Genomic DNA, 14,836 nt, shown 5'->3' with positions numbered 1-14,836 from the left:
TTCGATTCTTGAGGGAAATAGCCATGTTTCAGGCAAGCGTTGAAGATATCCCGGATTATTCGAATATCGCAGATTGGCCCCAAAAATTTGAGTTTTTAAAAATTTGCCAAAATTTGAAAAATTGGTGTTAAGTCTCCTCTCCTAGGAAAATATAATTTTAGAGTCTAAATTGTAGGTACCATACTCTAAAAAAAAAGGAAAGGTGACATGAAAAAAAAAAGATATTTCATTTTGTATTTCAGCTTCACCATCATCGACTTTTTTGATCAAAAAAAATCTTGGCACTAATGCTTTGAAATTTTTTTATTATTTTTTTTCAGTTTTTGGCTTTTAAACTTTGATAATTTTTTGTACCCTAATAAAGTCTGCAATTTCTAGTTGAAAAATTTAGCAAAACAATACATACGCTTCAGGAGAGAGATCTGTTTCAAAATGTTTTCAAAAATATTATCGCATCGAGTTCCAAAATCTCGTGTTTCACTTTTCTGTGTTCTTCTATGAGCTTCAATGTTTCTTCAGACATCCATGGTTGATGTTTTCTCAGTTCTTCTTTCCTATTCTTGATCACCAAATCGTGTTTCTTTTGGATTTCTGCCTTCATATTTTCCCATAAGGTATTTGGGTCCTGTTCATCCATGTGATCAATATTTATTTGGATAGCAAGTTTTTTCCTTTCTTGGTCAGTAAGGTGTATGTGATTTTTCTTTGTTGTGGTTTCTTCCCACTGCGAAGACGCAATGTAAACAACGTCACCAGCAATTGGTGATCTGATGCTACATCTGCTTCAGGATAAGTCTTGGATTGTGTTATTGCCGACTTCCACCTCTTCTGTACTAGGATGTAATTGATTTGGTTTTTGATACCACCACTGGATTTCCATGTGTACAGTCATCGATTATGATGCTGAAAGAGTGTATTTGTAATGACCATTGATGTATAAATAGGACTAATTGAAAATAACTACTCCAATTTAAAGCGTGAAAAACTCTAAATTGGCTTGGCGGGGGTGGGGGGAACCTCTTCAATTTTGCCAGTATGTATTTTTGAGGGGTTGCACATTTCTTGAGGAGTTGGAAGAAACAACGTGGCTACATAATGTTTAAAAATGAATAAAATATTAATTTTTTGAAAAATTTTGAATCCCTTTCCTGGTCCTTTGAGCTCATCGTGGTTCCAATATGACCTTAGAGCCTCCAAATTCTTCATTTCAATTTTCTATTCAAAAATGTTTTCAAATTTAGGTGATTTTTTGATATCTATTTTTAAAAAATTTAATGCTAGTAAATCCTCTCATATTGGGTCGATAGAATAATGTCGATGCCAAAATATTCAGAAAATACTGAAATAAGCCACAGATTTTCACAATTTTTGGGGTACAAACCCCTCTCCCTCCCCCTGCTCCTCCACATCACATAATATAAGTATGGTGCTGACTTCAGTTCAATTTCCATGCAACCCAAACAATTCGTAAAATGAAACATTTTCATGATCAACTGCTTAATGAAATTCTCAGCTTCGTTCACAGGGTGTTCAAAAAATTGACACCTTAATTTTTTTCTCGAGAAACGCAAATATGAGGGAACGAAATTCCGATTCAATTCTTATGCACTAAATAACAACACACTTGTTTCATCATTCAACTACGCACCTCTCCTCCCCCCTCCCCCTCCCCACATCACATAATATGATTATGGTGCTGACTTCAATTCAATTTCCAAGCCTAACAATTCCTAAAATGAAACATTTTCATGATAAACTGCTCAATGAAATTCTCAGCTCCGTTCACAGGGTGTTCAAGAAATTAGCACCTCATAATTTTTTTCTCGAGAAACGCAAATGAGGGAACGAAATTCTGATTCAATTCTTATGTACTAAATAAAAACACACTCGTTTCATTCAAACCTGTCGGCTAAAATCTTTGTGACATTTTGAGACACCCTATGAACAAAACTGAATACCCGAAAGGATCCATTCCACAGCAATATGTATTTTTTCGCGCAATATTCATTCATTCAGAAGTGATTGACACTGGTATGTGTGTAATGGTAACATGCTGTAAATACATTGTAACGACTTGTGAAATACAAAAATTGACTCGGGCGAAACGGTGGCCTGACCTTACGAATTTTTTCACATGTCTGATAATTGTGCAGCTGGCAGACGAGATGTCGAGTGGTGCCAATTTTTTATATTCCAGTTTTTTTCCTTCGATTTAATGAATTACATAGGAAAAATACTCTACGTATACTCTCGGTATACTCTCGACGACGACGTTGAAATAAAAATGTACATACTCGTAAATTATACATTATTAGCGAATATTTTGCTCGAATAATATGTTGACGCAATTTTATTTTTTATTCGCAGGATTCTCAAGAATACCAGTTTACGAAAGCACTAGAAGAAATATCGTATCTTTGCTTTATATCAAAGATTTAGCTCTCATTGATCCCGATGACTGCACACCGCTCAAAACACTGTCGCAGTTTTATCAAAATAGTTGCTATTATGTGTTCGAAGATACCACCTTGGACGTGGTGTTCAAACAATTCAAAGACGGTGAGTCTACATATACTGATGATGTGTTTATTTTGACATATCTTTAAGTCTATATTTAATTGTATTTTACGAAGTGCGAATTTTATTATACGGGTGTAGGACGTAGGTGAGCGCGAAGAAACCGTCGATAATCGATAATAACGGTGATTATACTATAACTACTTTCTCGAAGAACACCGCTTGGGTGTGTCGGTCTATCTTGGTCTCTGTATCGTTTTGAAAACGTGAGTAGGAGAGCAAAGCAGTGGGAATATTACGCACAGGAAGATGGAAATGGCATGGGCATATAGTACGTCGGTCGTCTATACGACTACCACTCTGCGTACGCGCCAAGACGCCAAGGTGTGGAAAGTGAGAGTGAGAGTACGAGACGTTTAAAGAGAATAGAGTGGGTGTTGAATGACGCGTGTGAGTGGTAGTTGGTAAAATATTGGTCGAATTGTATGGAGAGGTTAACCCTTTAACGACTCAGAATGATTCGGTGGATAGATTTGAAAAATGTTCGTGTGAGAAGTTTGACTAAAGAATTGATTGGGAAATATTTGAAAAAAGAATTGGAATTTTTTGAGCTATCACTCATCTCTTAATTCCCTGAAAACGATCAATTTGAAAATTCAGACAGAAACAGTAGTCCACGTAGATTAAAATTGGCTGTGAAGTTTCATCAGCAGAAAATTTATTCGAATTTCTTCGTCTTCAATTTTTTAGACAACTCACAAAAAATCATGAAAAAATTGAATAAAAACTGGAAATTTTTGTCATTTTTGACAATCAAGGAAACTGTAATGTTTGTGAATTTGAAAAAATTTCAATTTTGGACAAAATGAAAAATTTTGTAGATAATGTAAGTTGAAAGATTTTTGAACATTTTTGTTGAAATTTCATTTTGGAATTCGAAATGAATGTAAAAATTGATGAATTACCTGGTTTTCAAAATTAGATTCCAAAAATAATTTTTTTAAAAGCTCATTATGCCAAACAAGAAAGCCAATTTTTCTGGTGGCCATGGGAAGATTTTCCGTAAAACGGGGTTGTTTATAAAAAATTCTGACAGAGAAGTGAAAACTTTCAAAGTTCATTGGGTTCTTTCATTTTTTTATTTTTCTCAACGAGAGGAGGGGGGGGGTTATTTCTCGGCATGATCGCATTTTACAAATAGTTTGAGGGTCTGAAATTTTTTTGAAGTGTTTCAAAATAAAAATCAACACCTTCGAAAGAAGTGGGAGCAAACATAATCTTCCCTCGGATGAAATTCCTTTCTTATTGAAAAATGACCAAAGTACCTACGTATTTTTCCAAAATTGTTTTTAAAAAATGACAACTTTTCGAATGCTGTGGTCTTTTTTTTTATCCTTTACGATGTGTGATAATGATAATACAGATTCATCGAATAGCAACGTCGCATCAAAATTCTTCACCGATTATAAATATCTACATCTTATGCGTCGTTCCATTGAGGAAAAAACATCAGCAAATGTTGCTTATCTAAACACAAACAATAAATATTACGAATTAATGACTCTTCAACTTTTTATTATAGAACAAAATATTCGCTGAGTCTTGAAGTTGAAATACCGAACGTTTTTTTTTACGTCTTACCATTAATACAAAATAATATGACGACTATTGAAATACCATACCACTTTTTACGATAGCTCGAGAGTTTCGTTATGTTACTTATTTCGGTGTTTATTTTCGTTTTCGATTTCTGAAGTGATCAGATCTGATTAAATGCATTTGATCGGATCGATTTAGATGCGATTAAATTTGTTTGAAGTGTTTGATTTGATTCCTGTCGGATCAGATCTAATCAGATCCGGTACTAAAAATTAGCAAACCCAATCCAATTTGATCTTATAATCACATTTGCATGGATTGGTTTAATCGGATGATTCAGATTCCGACTTGTTTGATCAGGCCAGATCAGATTTTAACATTTGTTGCTAAATCCAATTTGATCTGGATCAGATACATTTGATCCAGTTTGATCGGATCGGATCAGATCCTAATATTGTTGTTTTATACAACTTCATCTGATCACATCCGATCAGATCCTGGCATTTGTTGCTGGATCAAATTTTACCTCAACATATCAGTTTGAACCTGCTTGATCAGATCACATCAGATCAGATCCTAACATTTGTTGTTAAATCCAATTTGACCGATCATTTCAATTTGAATCTGTTTGATCAAATCAGATCAAACCCTGACATTTGTTGTTTCATCCAATTTGATCTGATCAGAAACATTTGAATCCGTTTGATCAGATCGGACCAGATCCTGATATTGTTGATTTTATCCAACTTTATTTGATCAGAGATCTGTTTGGACCTATTTGATCAGATCCTGACATTTGTTGCTGGAACAAATTTTATCTTAACATATCAGTTTGAACTTGCTTGATCAGATCACATCAGATCAGATCCCGACCTTTGCCATTTTATCCAATTTGATCTGATCAGATTAAATTCTGACATTTGTTGTTTTTTTCAATTTGATCTGCTTGGATCAGTTTGATCTCATCATATCAAATCCTAACATTTGTTGCTGAATTCAATTTGATCTGATCATATCTGCTTGATCAGATCAGATCAGATCCTGACCTTTGTTGCTTCATCCAATTTGATCTGATCTGATCAGATCAACTGGCTTGATCAGATTACATCAGATCAGAACCTGACCTTTGCCATGTCATTCTATTGATCTGATTAGATCTGTTTATACCTACTTGGTTGGATCATATTAAATTCTGACATTTTTTGTTTCATTCAATTTGATCTGATCGGATCTGTTTTGACCAGTAAGATCTCATCAGATCAGATCAGTTTGAACCGGCTTGATCAGATTACATCAGATCAGAACCTGACCTTTGTCATTTCATCCAGTTTGATCTGATTAGATCTGTTTGTACCTACTTGGTTAGATCAGATTAAATTCTGACATTTTTTGTTTCATTCAATTTGATCTGATCGGATCTGTTTTTGACCAGTTAGATCTCATCAGATCAGCTAGATCCTAACATTTGTTGCTGAATTAAGTTTGTTCTGATCATATCTGTTTGATCAGATCACATCTGATCAGATCCTGACCTTTGTCGTTTCATCCAGTATCAGATCATCAGATCTATTTGCCTGTATTTGGACCTGATTGATCACATCACATCACATCACATCAAATCCTTACAATTGTTGCTGAATCCAATTTGACCTGATCAGATCAGATCAGTTTGAACCTGTTTGATCAGATCAGATCTTTTGGACATGTCTGATCCCATCACATTAGATCAGATCCTAATATTTGTTGCTGAAATTCAGTTTGATCAGATCACATCAGATCAGAAATTGTAACCTTTGTTGTTTCATCCAGTTTGATCTGATCTGATCTGATCTGATCTGATTTGTATGTGGCTGTTTGATCAGATAAGATCAAATCCTCACATTTGTCGTTTCATCCAAATCAGATCATCAGATCTATTTGGACCTGATTGATCAGATTACATCACATCAAATCCTTACAATTGTTGCTGAATCCAATTCGACCTGATTAGATCAGATCAGTTTGAACCTGTTTGATCAGATCAGATCTTTTTGATGAAATCCTTACAATTGTTGCTGAATCCAATTTGACCTGATCAGATCAGATCTTTTGGACATGTCTGATCCCATCACATTAGATCAGATCCTAACATTTGTTGCTGAAATTCAGTTTGATCAGATCACATCAGATCAGAAATTGTAACCTTTGTTGTTTCATCCAGTTTGATCTGATCTGATCTGATCTGATTTGTATGTGGCTGTTCGTTTCATCCAAATCAGATCATCAGATCTATTTGGACCTGATTGATCAGATTACATCACATCAAATCCTTACAATTGTTGCTGAATCCAATTCGACCTGATCAGATCAGATCACTTCAAATTCTGATAATTGTCGCTAAATCGGCTTTGACTGATTGGATCAGATCAGATCAGATCCTTTCCTTTGTTGTTTCATCCAATTTGATCTGATCAGATCAGATCTTTTTTGACCGGTTTGATCCCATCACGTTAGATCAGATCCTAACATTTGTTGCTGAATTCAATTTGATCAGATCACATCAGATCAGAGATCCAAACCTTTGTTGTTTCATCCAGTTTGATCTGATCAGATTTGTATGTACCTGTTTGATCAGATAAGATCAAATGCTGACATTTGTAACTGAATCCAACTTGACCTGATTATATCAGTTTGAACCCATTTGATCAGATCAGATCAGACCAGATCCTAATTATTTGTTGCTGAATTCAATTTGATCTCATCATATCTGTTTGATTAAATTATATATTCATTTAGACCAGTTCGATCAATTCTGATCCCACCAAATCCAATTTGATCTTATCGTATCAGTTTCAACAAATTGGATATCTTTGACTAGTGTAAAAAATACCATGGGAAGGAATTAAAATCATCACAGCAGATCGCAGGACAAAATGAGTATAAAAGTGGAACATTTATGGTCGCAGTTATGCATCATCGTGTAATTTATTTGAAAACAGATCTGCACTGCTAATTGCTATAAATTTTGATAGAACGAAGCCTTTTCTGAGTAATTCTTTAAAAATAAAAATTTTATCTACCTATGGAAGTAAAAAGTTGCTAATTGTAAGTCGGAAGAAAGAGTAAGTTTCTCGTTTCACGGGCAATTAATTACGCAAATTGGACTAGGAAGTGGTCTCGCCTGTCTATTGACATCAACATTCGCTGTGTTTGCTTTGATGTACGATAGCTTACGATTTATTCACGTAAACTTATTCTCTCAAGTTGGTGAATGAAGTTTAGGCATAAGTAATGTAAAATGTAATGTACACAGCAAAAACATGTACTCGTTTGGTACAACCACTAACCAGCCGCGAAGCCACTTGCGCGATGGCGATAATAATTTGCACAGCTCGAAATGGCATTTATTTTTAGACTCTTGTCTCAGAGTACGAGTATGTCCTTGTAAAGATGCACATCGCCGTTGTTAACCGGTTCTACAGCGAGAATAATTTTTCCCTATCCACAATCACATTGACCGGTTACCTATCTATACCTACCATATGTGTGTAATGTCATACCTTTTGTGTTACATGACGTACTGTAGTAATCGACTGCAAACGGTGACGAATTAATTGTCTAGAAATTACACTCGACTGCGGTACTTTTACGAGTACATAGAAGTACCTACTACCTATGTATATCTAATTTATGTAATAATCACGTTGTTATGTTTGGTTACTTACAGGTTGCAAAGGCCATATGGCATTTGTACACAGAGTCAATAACGAAGGCGAAGGAGATCCGTTTTACGAAACTGTTGGTATCGTTACCTTGGAAGATGTAATCGAAGAGTTGATCCAGGCTGAAATTATGGATGAAACCGATGTTTACAGTAAGTATTAATTTTTGTTCAGAGACTAGACTGTGTTTTATTGATATTGAGTAAATATTCAACTCACCAGAGCACCACTTGAGGTAACCGCCTCCTATTTGAACGGGACCGCAATTTTTGGAAAGAGCATGTTCTAAAGCGCCCAAATCCAAATTTTCAGCTGCCCAAGTTCATTTTTCGATTTTTGGCGAATTTTTGAAAATCCAAAATTGACTATTTTGGTGATTTATGCTTTTTTTAAAAAAACTACGTACTTGATCAGTAAAAATGTTCAAAATAAGTCCTAAAACTGATATTAACCCCCCCCCCCCCAATCCAAATTTCGCCATTTCCAGCCATTCTGGAGCCTCCAGCGCGATTTTTCAATTTCTCCAGAATTTTGAAATTGCTCCAGAAGGCGTGAATATGAAGTTAGGCAGCTAAAAATCGAGTTGTGTGTTATACTCGATCTGTTTAACGAGTTTATCCACATTTGAGCCGATTCTGGAGCGGAAACCTCAAGAGTGGTTTTTTGACTAGCTTTTTTTCAAAATAAAAATACTCAAAAATCAAAAATTTCCCGTTTGCGAGAAAATTTTTGAAATTTGCGCGAATTACAGTACTACGTCATGAACAAACCCCCTGAGGCCGAGTTCCGCGATTTCCAGCCATTCTGGAGCCTCCAGTGCGATTTTTCAATTTCTCCAGAATTTTCAATTTGCTCCAGAAGGCGTGAATATGAAGTTGGGCAGCTAAATATCGAGTTGTATGTTATACTCGACCTGTTTAACGAATTTATCCACATTTGAGCCGATTCTGGAGCGGACACCTCAAGAGTGGTTTTTTGACCAGCTTTTTTGCAAAATGAAAATATCCAAAAACCAAAAATTCCTCGTTTGTGAGAAAATTTTCGAAATTTGCGCGAATCGCTGTGTTTCGTCGTTAATTAACCACACGAGAACGAATTTCGCCATTTCCAGCCTTTCTTGGGCCTCCCTTTAATTTTTGGATATTTTTATTATGAAAAAAGCTGGTCAAAAAACCACTCTTGAGGTGTCCGCTCCAGAATCGGCTCAAATGTGGATAATTTCGTTAAACAGGTCGAGCATAACACACAACTCGATTTTTAGCTGCCCAACTTCATATTCACGCCTTCTGGAGCAAATTGAAAATTCTGGAGAAATTGAAAAATCGCACTGGAGGCTCCAGAATGGCTGGAAATGGCGAAATTTGAATTTGGGGGGTTAATATCAGTTTTAGGACTTATTTTGATCATTTTTACTGATCAAGTACGTAGTTTTTTTTAAAAAAGCATAAATCACCAAAATAGTTAATTTTGGATTTTCAAAAATTCGCCAAAAATCGAAAAATGAACTTGGGCAGCTGAAAATTTGGATTTGGGGGCTTTAGAACATGCCCTTTTCAAAAATCGCGGTCCCGTTCAAATCGGAGGCGGACACCTCAAGAGGTTCCCTTGTCAGCAGAGCAGCGAGCAGGGCCAGTGATGATTATTTGACAAGAGTTGCTCAAAGCTACTTTTTTTTTCAATTTCTTGAAAAAAAAACTTTTTTTCAATCCTCAATCCTTTCTATTTCTATGATGCGAAATTTTGCTCTCGAATTTTTTGGATTAGGTCCTCGGAAATTTTAGCTGAATTTTGGTAACTTGAAACAATAGCGTGTGATTTGGCAAATTCTTGTGAATTTTGGCTCAATTTAGTCTTAATTTTTTCGGCGATTTATGATTTTTTCGAAGTACAGAGTTTTCCTTTTCAATGCTCGTCATCAGTTTAGAGTAGAAGGGTGAGTGACTGAGTGTTCCTCAAAATTGGAATTACATGTATAAAATTACCTATTTTTAAGACAAAATGTTCTTTCATCCTTTGTCACTTTGTAATAGAAATGAAACTTAAACGGTTGTAAGTTAATCGTATATAACTACGTTAAACTTGGAGCCCAATACCCAAGATACCTACTGAAATGTTAACACAAATTGAATTCCACATCGTATTCCGCTCCATTAAAAACGTTTCGCGAGTACAAAAATATTCTCGTGGGAAATTCGACTCTTCTGTTCAGAACGATATTTCGACTCAGTCTGTAGGTACTTTTTTGCTCTTCGTTTCAATTTTATTCGTCAACCGTGTGAGCAAAAGAACGATCTTTCTCAAGGGTACACTGCTAGTGCTCCAGCTACATACAAAAAAAGGAAAACGTGTTGAACGTGTTGCTAGTACATTTTTTTTCTGTCATCTTTTTCGTTTTTCAAAAGAGATGTCTCTGCGGTTACCTTACCTTACCCATTTCTGGTATAAAGAATTCATTTCACTTTACCTGATAATTACTCGAATTGCGAATAAAAGACTAGAATTTTCCTCTGCCAAGAGATAACAAATTAGCTTCATTTTAGCTATGTTGATAGAGAGTGTGTGAGGAGCAGGGGCTGGCTGGCGTTACTTATTCAGCTAAGCGTAAAATTCCAAGTGGAATTTTGTCATGAGCGACTCAGCGAGTCGAGTGCTGTTCTATAGAAATGTACTTAGAGGTATTGCAAATGTGTTTATATTCGTCGTTTGTCGTTTGTCGTTGGTTTAATTAATTAAATAGTTACGTTTGGCTGCGATGGTGAAGTAAGGCAGGCTTTTGATGTGCTCGTGTAATGAACATTTTACGATTACGAGAAGCGAGAAGCGCGAGTAATACAAAAACCCTTCATGGAGCGAACGACATTTATTGTATGTATTTTGAGTACTCGTGTTTGTTTGTAGTATGTTCACTCGAGAAAATATAAACCATATGATTCGATTCGAGACTCGAGGATGAGCGAACGGATGAACGAAATTATTAATTATTTCCCTCTTATTCCGGCATATGACATTGGGAATAATTGCCCCCCACCCCGCTCATCCTCTGGGACAACTTTTTTCTCAAATGGGACATCATAAGAAACATTTTAAAGCCAACTTGCCAAAAAAAAAGTTGGCCTTACAAATAAAATGGCTGCTATATGATTGACAGGTCAGCCGAAATCGCAGTGAAATTTTTGAACTGGACAAAGCTAGATCGAAAGAGCATTCAAAAATTTATCACCAAACAAAATTTCAAGTGCTAAAGTGTATTTTTCGATTTTTGGTGAATTTTTGAAAATCAAATTCTGGCTAAAAATGAGGGGAAAAAATCAAAATTTTTCCAAATTGACCTAGAAAGCTGAAATTTAGAATATACTCTAGTTTCGACCAGTCAAATCGATTGGAAACTGTTTCAAACCGTTTTGAGTAATTCTGGAGCCTCCAGCAGATTTTTGAAACTTGAAATTTCCGCAAAATTTCATCAAATGAAGTTGGAAATCCGAAATTTACGCTGCAATCCAACTTGAATACGTTAATGGATCGACTGCTGAAGGTTTTAAGGCATTTTAGAGCCTCCAGCGACTTTTTGAAAATTTTTAGACTCTCCAGTAGATTTTCGAAATTTGAAATTTCCACAAAATTTCATCAAAATGAAGTTGGAAAGCTGAATTTTATTCTGTAAACTAATTTCAATAAGCTGAAGTCGACTGCAGATTGATTTTAATTCGTTTTGAAGCTTCCAGCTACTTTTTGGACCTTCATGACCGATCAGGTACACAGTTCAGGTACCTACTCGTTGAAAAAGTTGCTGTAGGCTCCAGAACGACTTTTGCTGAGTAAATTTTGGATTTCCAGCTCTGTTTGGTAAAATTTTATGGGAATTTCAAGCATTTAAAAATTTGCTGGAGGCTCCAGTAATTTCCGAAAAGTCGGTGGAACCTTCACAAATGACTTGAAATCGACCTGCAGTCGACTTCATAGCATATTGAAATTAGTTTACACTACATTTCAAGTTTCAAAAAACTACTGGAGGCTCCAAGTGTTTTCTAGAAGTCGCTGGAGGTTCCAGAACGACTTTTGCTGAGTAAGTTTTGGATTTCCAGTTCTGTTTGGTAAAATTTAATGGGAATTTCGAGCATTTAAAAATCTGCTGGAAGCTCCAGTAATTTTCGAAAAGTCGCTGGAACCTACAAAATGACTTGAAATCCACCTGCAGTGGACTTCATATGTAGCATATTGAAATTAGTTTACATAATATTTCAAGTTTCAAAAAACTACTGGAGGCTCCAAGTGTTTTCTAAAAGTCGCTGGAGGCTCCAGAACGACTTTTGCTGAGTAAGTTTTGGATTTCCAGTTCTGTTTGGTAAAATTTAATGGGAATTTCGAGGATTAAAAAATCTGCTGGAGGCTCCAATAATTTTCAAAAAGTCGCTGGAACCTACAAAATGACTTGAAATCCACCTGCAGTCGACTTCATGCATATTGAAATTAATTTCCACAAAATTTCAAGTTTCGTAAATCTACTGCAGCCTCTGAAAATTTTCAAAAGGTCGCTGGAGGCATCAAAATTACTTGAACTTACTTGTAAAACTTGATAGCGTGTTGAAAATTGGGGTGCTGAGTGAATTTTGGATTTCCAGCTCCGTTTAGTAAAATTTGATGCACATGTCAAGGATTGAAAAATCTGCTGGAGGCTCCAGTAGTTCCCTAAAAGTCCCTGGAGGCTCCAAAACGACTTGAAATATACCATGCATACGACTTCATGGCGTATTTAAATTCGTTAGTTGAGTGAATTTCTGTTATATAACTCAAATTGATGAAATGTTGTGGAAATTTTAGGTTTCAAAAATCTGCTGGAGCCTCCAGGGATTTTCAAAATGTGGCTGGCGGCATCAAAATTACTTGAACTCGCCTGTAGAACTTGACAGGGTGTTAAAATTGGAGTGCAGAGTAAAATTTGGATTTCCGGTTCCGTTTGGTAAAATTTTATGGAAATTTCGACCATTGAAAAATTTTCTGGAGGCTCCAAAACGACTTGAAATCTACCTGCATACGACTTCATGGCGTATTGAAATTAGTTTGTTGAGTGAATTTTTGTTACTTAACTCCATTTAATGAAATGTTGTGGAAATTATGTTTCAAAAATCTGTTGGAGCCTCCGAGAATTTTCAAAAGGTCGCTGGAGGCACCAAAATTGCTTGAACTCGTCTGCAGAACTTGATAGGGTGTTGAAATTGGAGTGCAGAGTAAAATTTGGATTTCCAGCTCCGTTTGGTAAAATTTTATGAAAATTTCGACCATTGAAAATATTTTCTGGAGGCTCCAAAACAACTTGAAATTCACCTGCAGTCGACTTCATGGCGTATTGAAATTAGTTAACAGAATAAAATTTGGCTTTTCAACTTCATTTGATAAAATTTTATGCAAATATGAAGTTTCAAAAATCTACTGGAGGCTCCAAAAATTTTCGAAAGATCGCTGGAGCCTCCAAAATGATTTAAAATTCATTTGCAGTCGACTTCATAGCATATTGAAATAAGTTAATACAAAATTTCAAGTTTCAAAAATCTACTGGAGGTTCCAAGTATTTCCAGAAAGTCGCTGGAGGCTCCAAAATGACTTGAACTCACCAAAAGTCGACTTGATAGCGTGTTCAAGTTGGAGTGCACCGTCAGTTTTGAGTTGACAACTTCGTTTGATGAAATTCTGTGGAAATTTCAAGTTTCAAAAATCTGCTGGAGGCTCCAGAACTGCCCAAAACGGGTTGAAACCGTTTCCAATCAATTTTGACAGGTCGAAAAACGAGTATATGCCCAATTTCAGCTTTCTAGGTCAATTTGGTAACATTTTGATTTTTTTTCTCTCATTCTTGGCCAAAATTTGATTTTCAAAAATTCACAAAAAATCGAAAAATACGCTTGAGCTCTTGAAATTTTGGCTGCTGCATGCTCTTTCGATCTAGCTTTGTCTAGTTAAGAAAATTTCGTACGAGTTAAATGTTGGAAACAAAAATCTTCTATTTTGGCTGACCTGTCAATCAAAGAGGCCGCCATTTTGTTTCTGGGATCAACTTTTTTTGGAAAGTTTACTTTTAAATGTTCTTTAGGATGTCCCCTTTGAAAAAAACTTGTTCCAGAGGATTGACGGGGGGGGGGGGTGCAATATTCTTATTGTCAGATGCCAGACTATCTGGTAGAAGCTGGAGAAGCATTGTTTTTTGGTACCTCCCCTTCATCACCAGTTCAATGTCAAGAAAAACGTAGTTAACTTCAGCCATGGAATAGATTTTGGAAACGAAAATAGTAAATTGAGGAATTTTATCGTCTCTTATCGTGTTATTACAATACAAAGATTAGCCTATTAAACAGATTATCACACGACTGCTCATTATGCCTCTGGCCAAACGCTTGTGGTATTTGTATATTTGGCCCTCTCTTACTATTATAGTGCTACTTATTTGTATCGCATATTTGGAGTTTTTTTCTCTCTGTGACCTTCAGCAACTAATGAAGTAATGATATGTAATCGTTTTTTAATCTTGCAGCCGATAACCGAAGCAAGCAAAGGAGATCCGAACGAATGCACCATAATGCTGATTTCTCACTATTTTCCGAAAGAAATATGAATCAACGAGTTCACATTTCGCCTCAATTGAACTACGCAGCGTTCCAGTTCTTGCATACAAGTTGGTATTTTTCGTCTGTATCTGTTTAGTTGGTAGTGGTGGATGAGATAATTAGGTTTGTAAATATGGAAATGGAAAAATAGAGAGACAAAAGAATTGAAAAAATATTTTTTCACCTTTTTTTAGGGTGGGGGGAGGGGGAGATTATTGAACTAGGAGTGCTTAAAATGAGAGAGGAAGTTGCCAAACGTGTGTAAGTTGAAAGAAAATTCATTTTGTTTGAACAATTCGGGTTTAATTATACGTTATTTGCCTCCTCCAGTAAATGTACGAGTAAGTGCGAGGAAGTGTGTAATTTGGCACGAGTATTCCAAGGTCGCGACGATTAAGGTGTTAAAATAGCGAAACAATGCGT

The 14,836-nt window shown here is 35.9% G+C and overlaps 1 protein-coding gene across 2 annotated transcripts in view; it reads left to right on the top strand.

The window, feature by feature from the left end:
* The window catches only part of uex (metal transporter uex), a 105,318-nt gene that overhangs the window by 65,528 nt on the left and 24,954 nt on the right, over positions 1–14,836 (top strand). For both annotated transcript variants that reach the window (XM_065354690.1, XM_065354698.1), the window contains exons 5-7: positions 2,368–2,559; positions 7,823–7,969; positions 14,341–14,481. In XM_065354690.1, the coding sequence (XP_065210762.1) occupies positions 2,368–2,559; positions 7,823–7,969; positions 14,341–14,481 (480 nt within the window). The remainder of the gene's footprint in view (positions 1–2,367; positions 2,560–7,822; positions 7,970–14,340; positions 14,482–14,836) is intronic.

The sequence above is a fragment of the Planococcus citri genome, chromosome 1 (assembly GCF_950023065.1).
Source record: "Planococcus citri chromosome 1, ihPlaCitr1.1, whole genome shotgun sequence".
In the NCBI taxonomy this organism is placed as follows: Eukaryota; Metazoa; Arthropoda; class Insecta; order Hemiptera; family Pseudococcidae; genus Planococcus; species Planococcus citri.
This window is presented reverse-complemented; position numbering and strand designations above follow the sequence as displayed.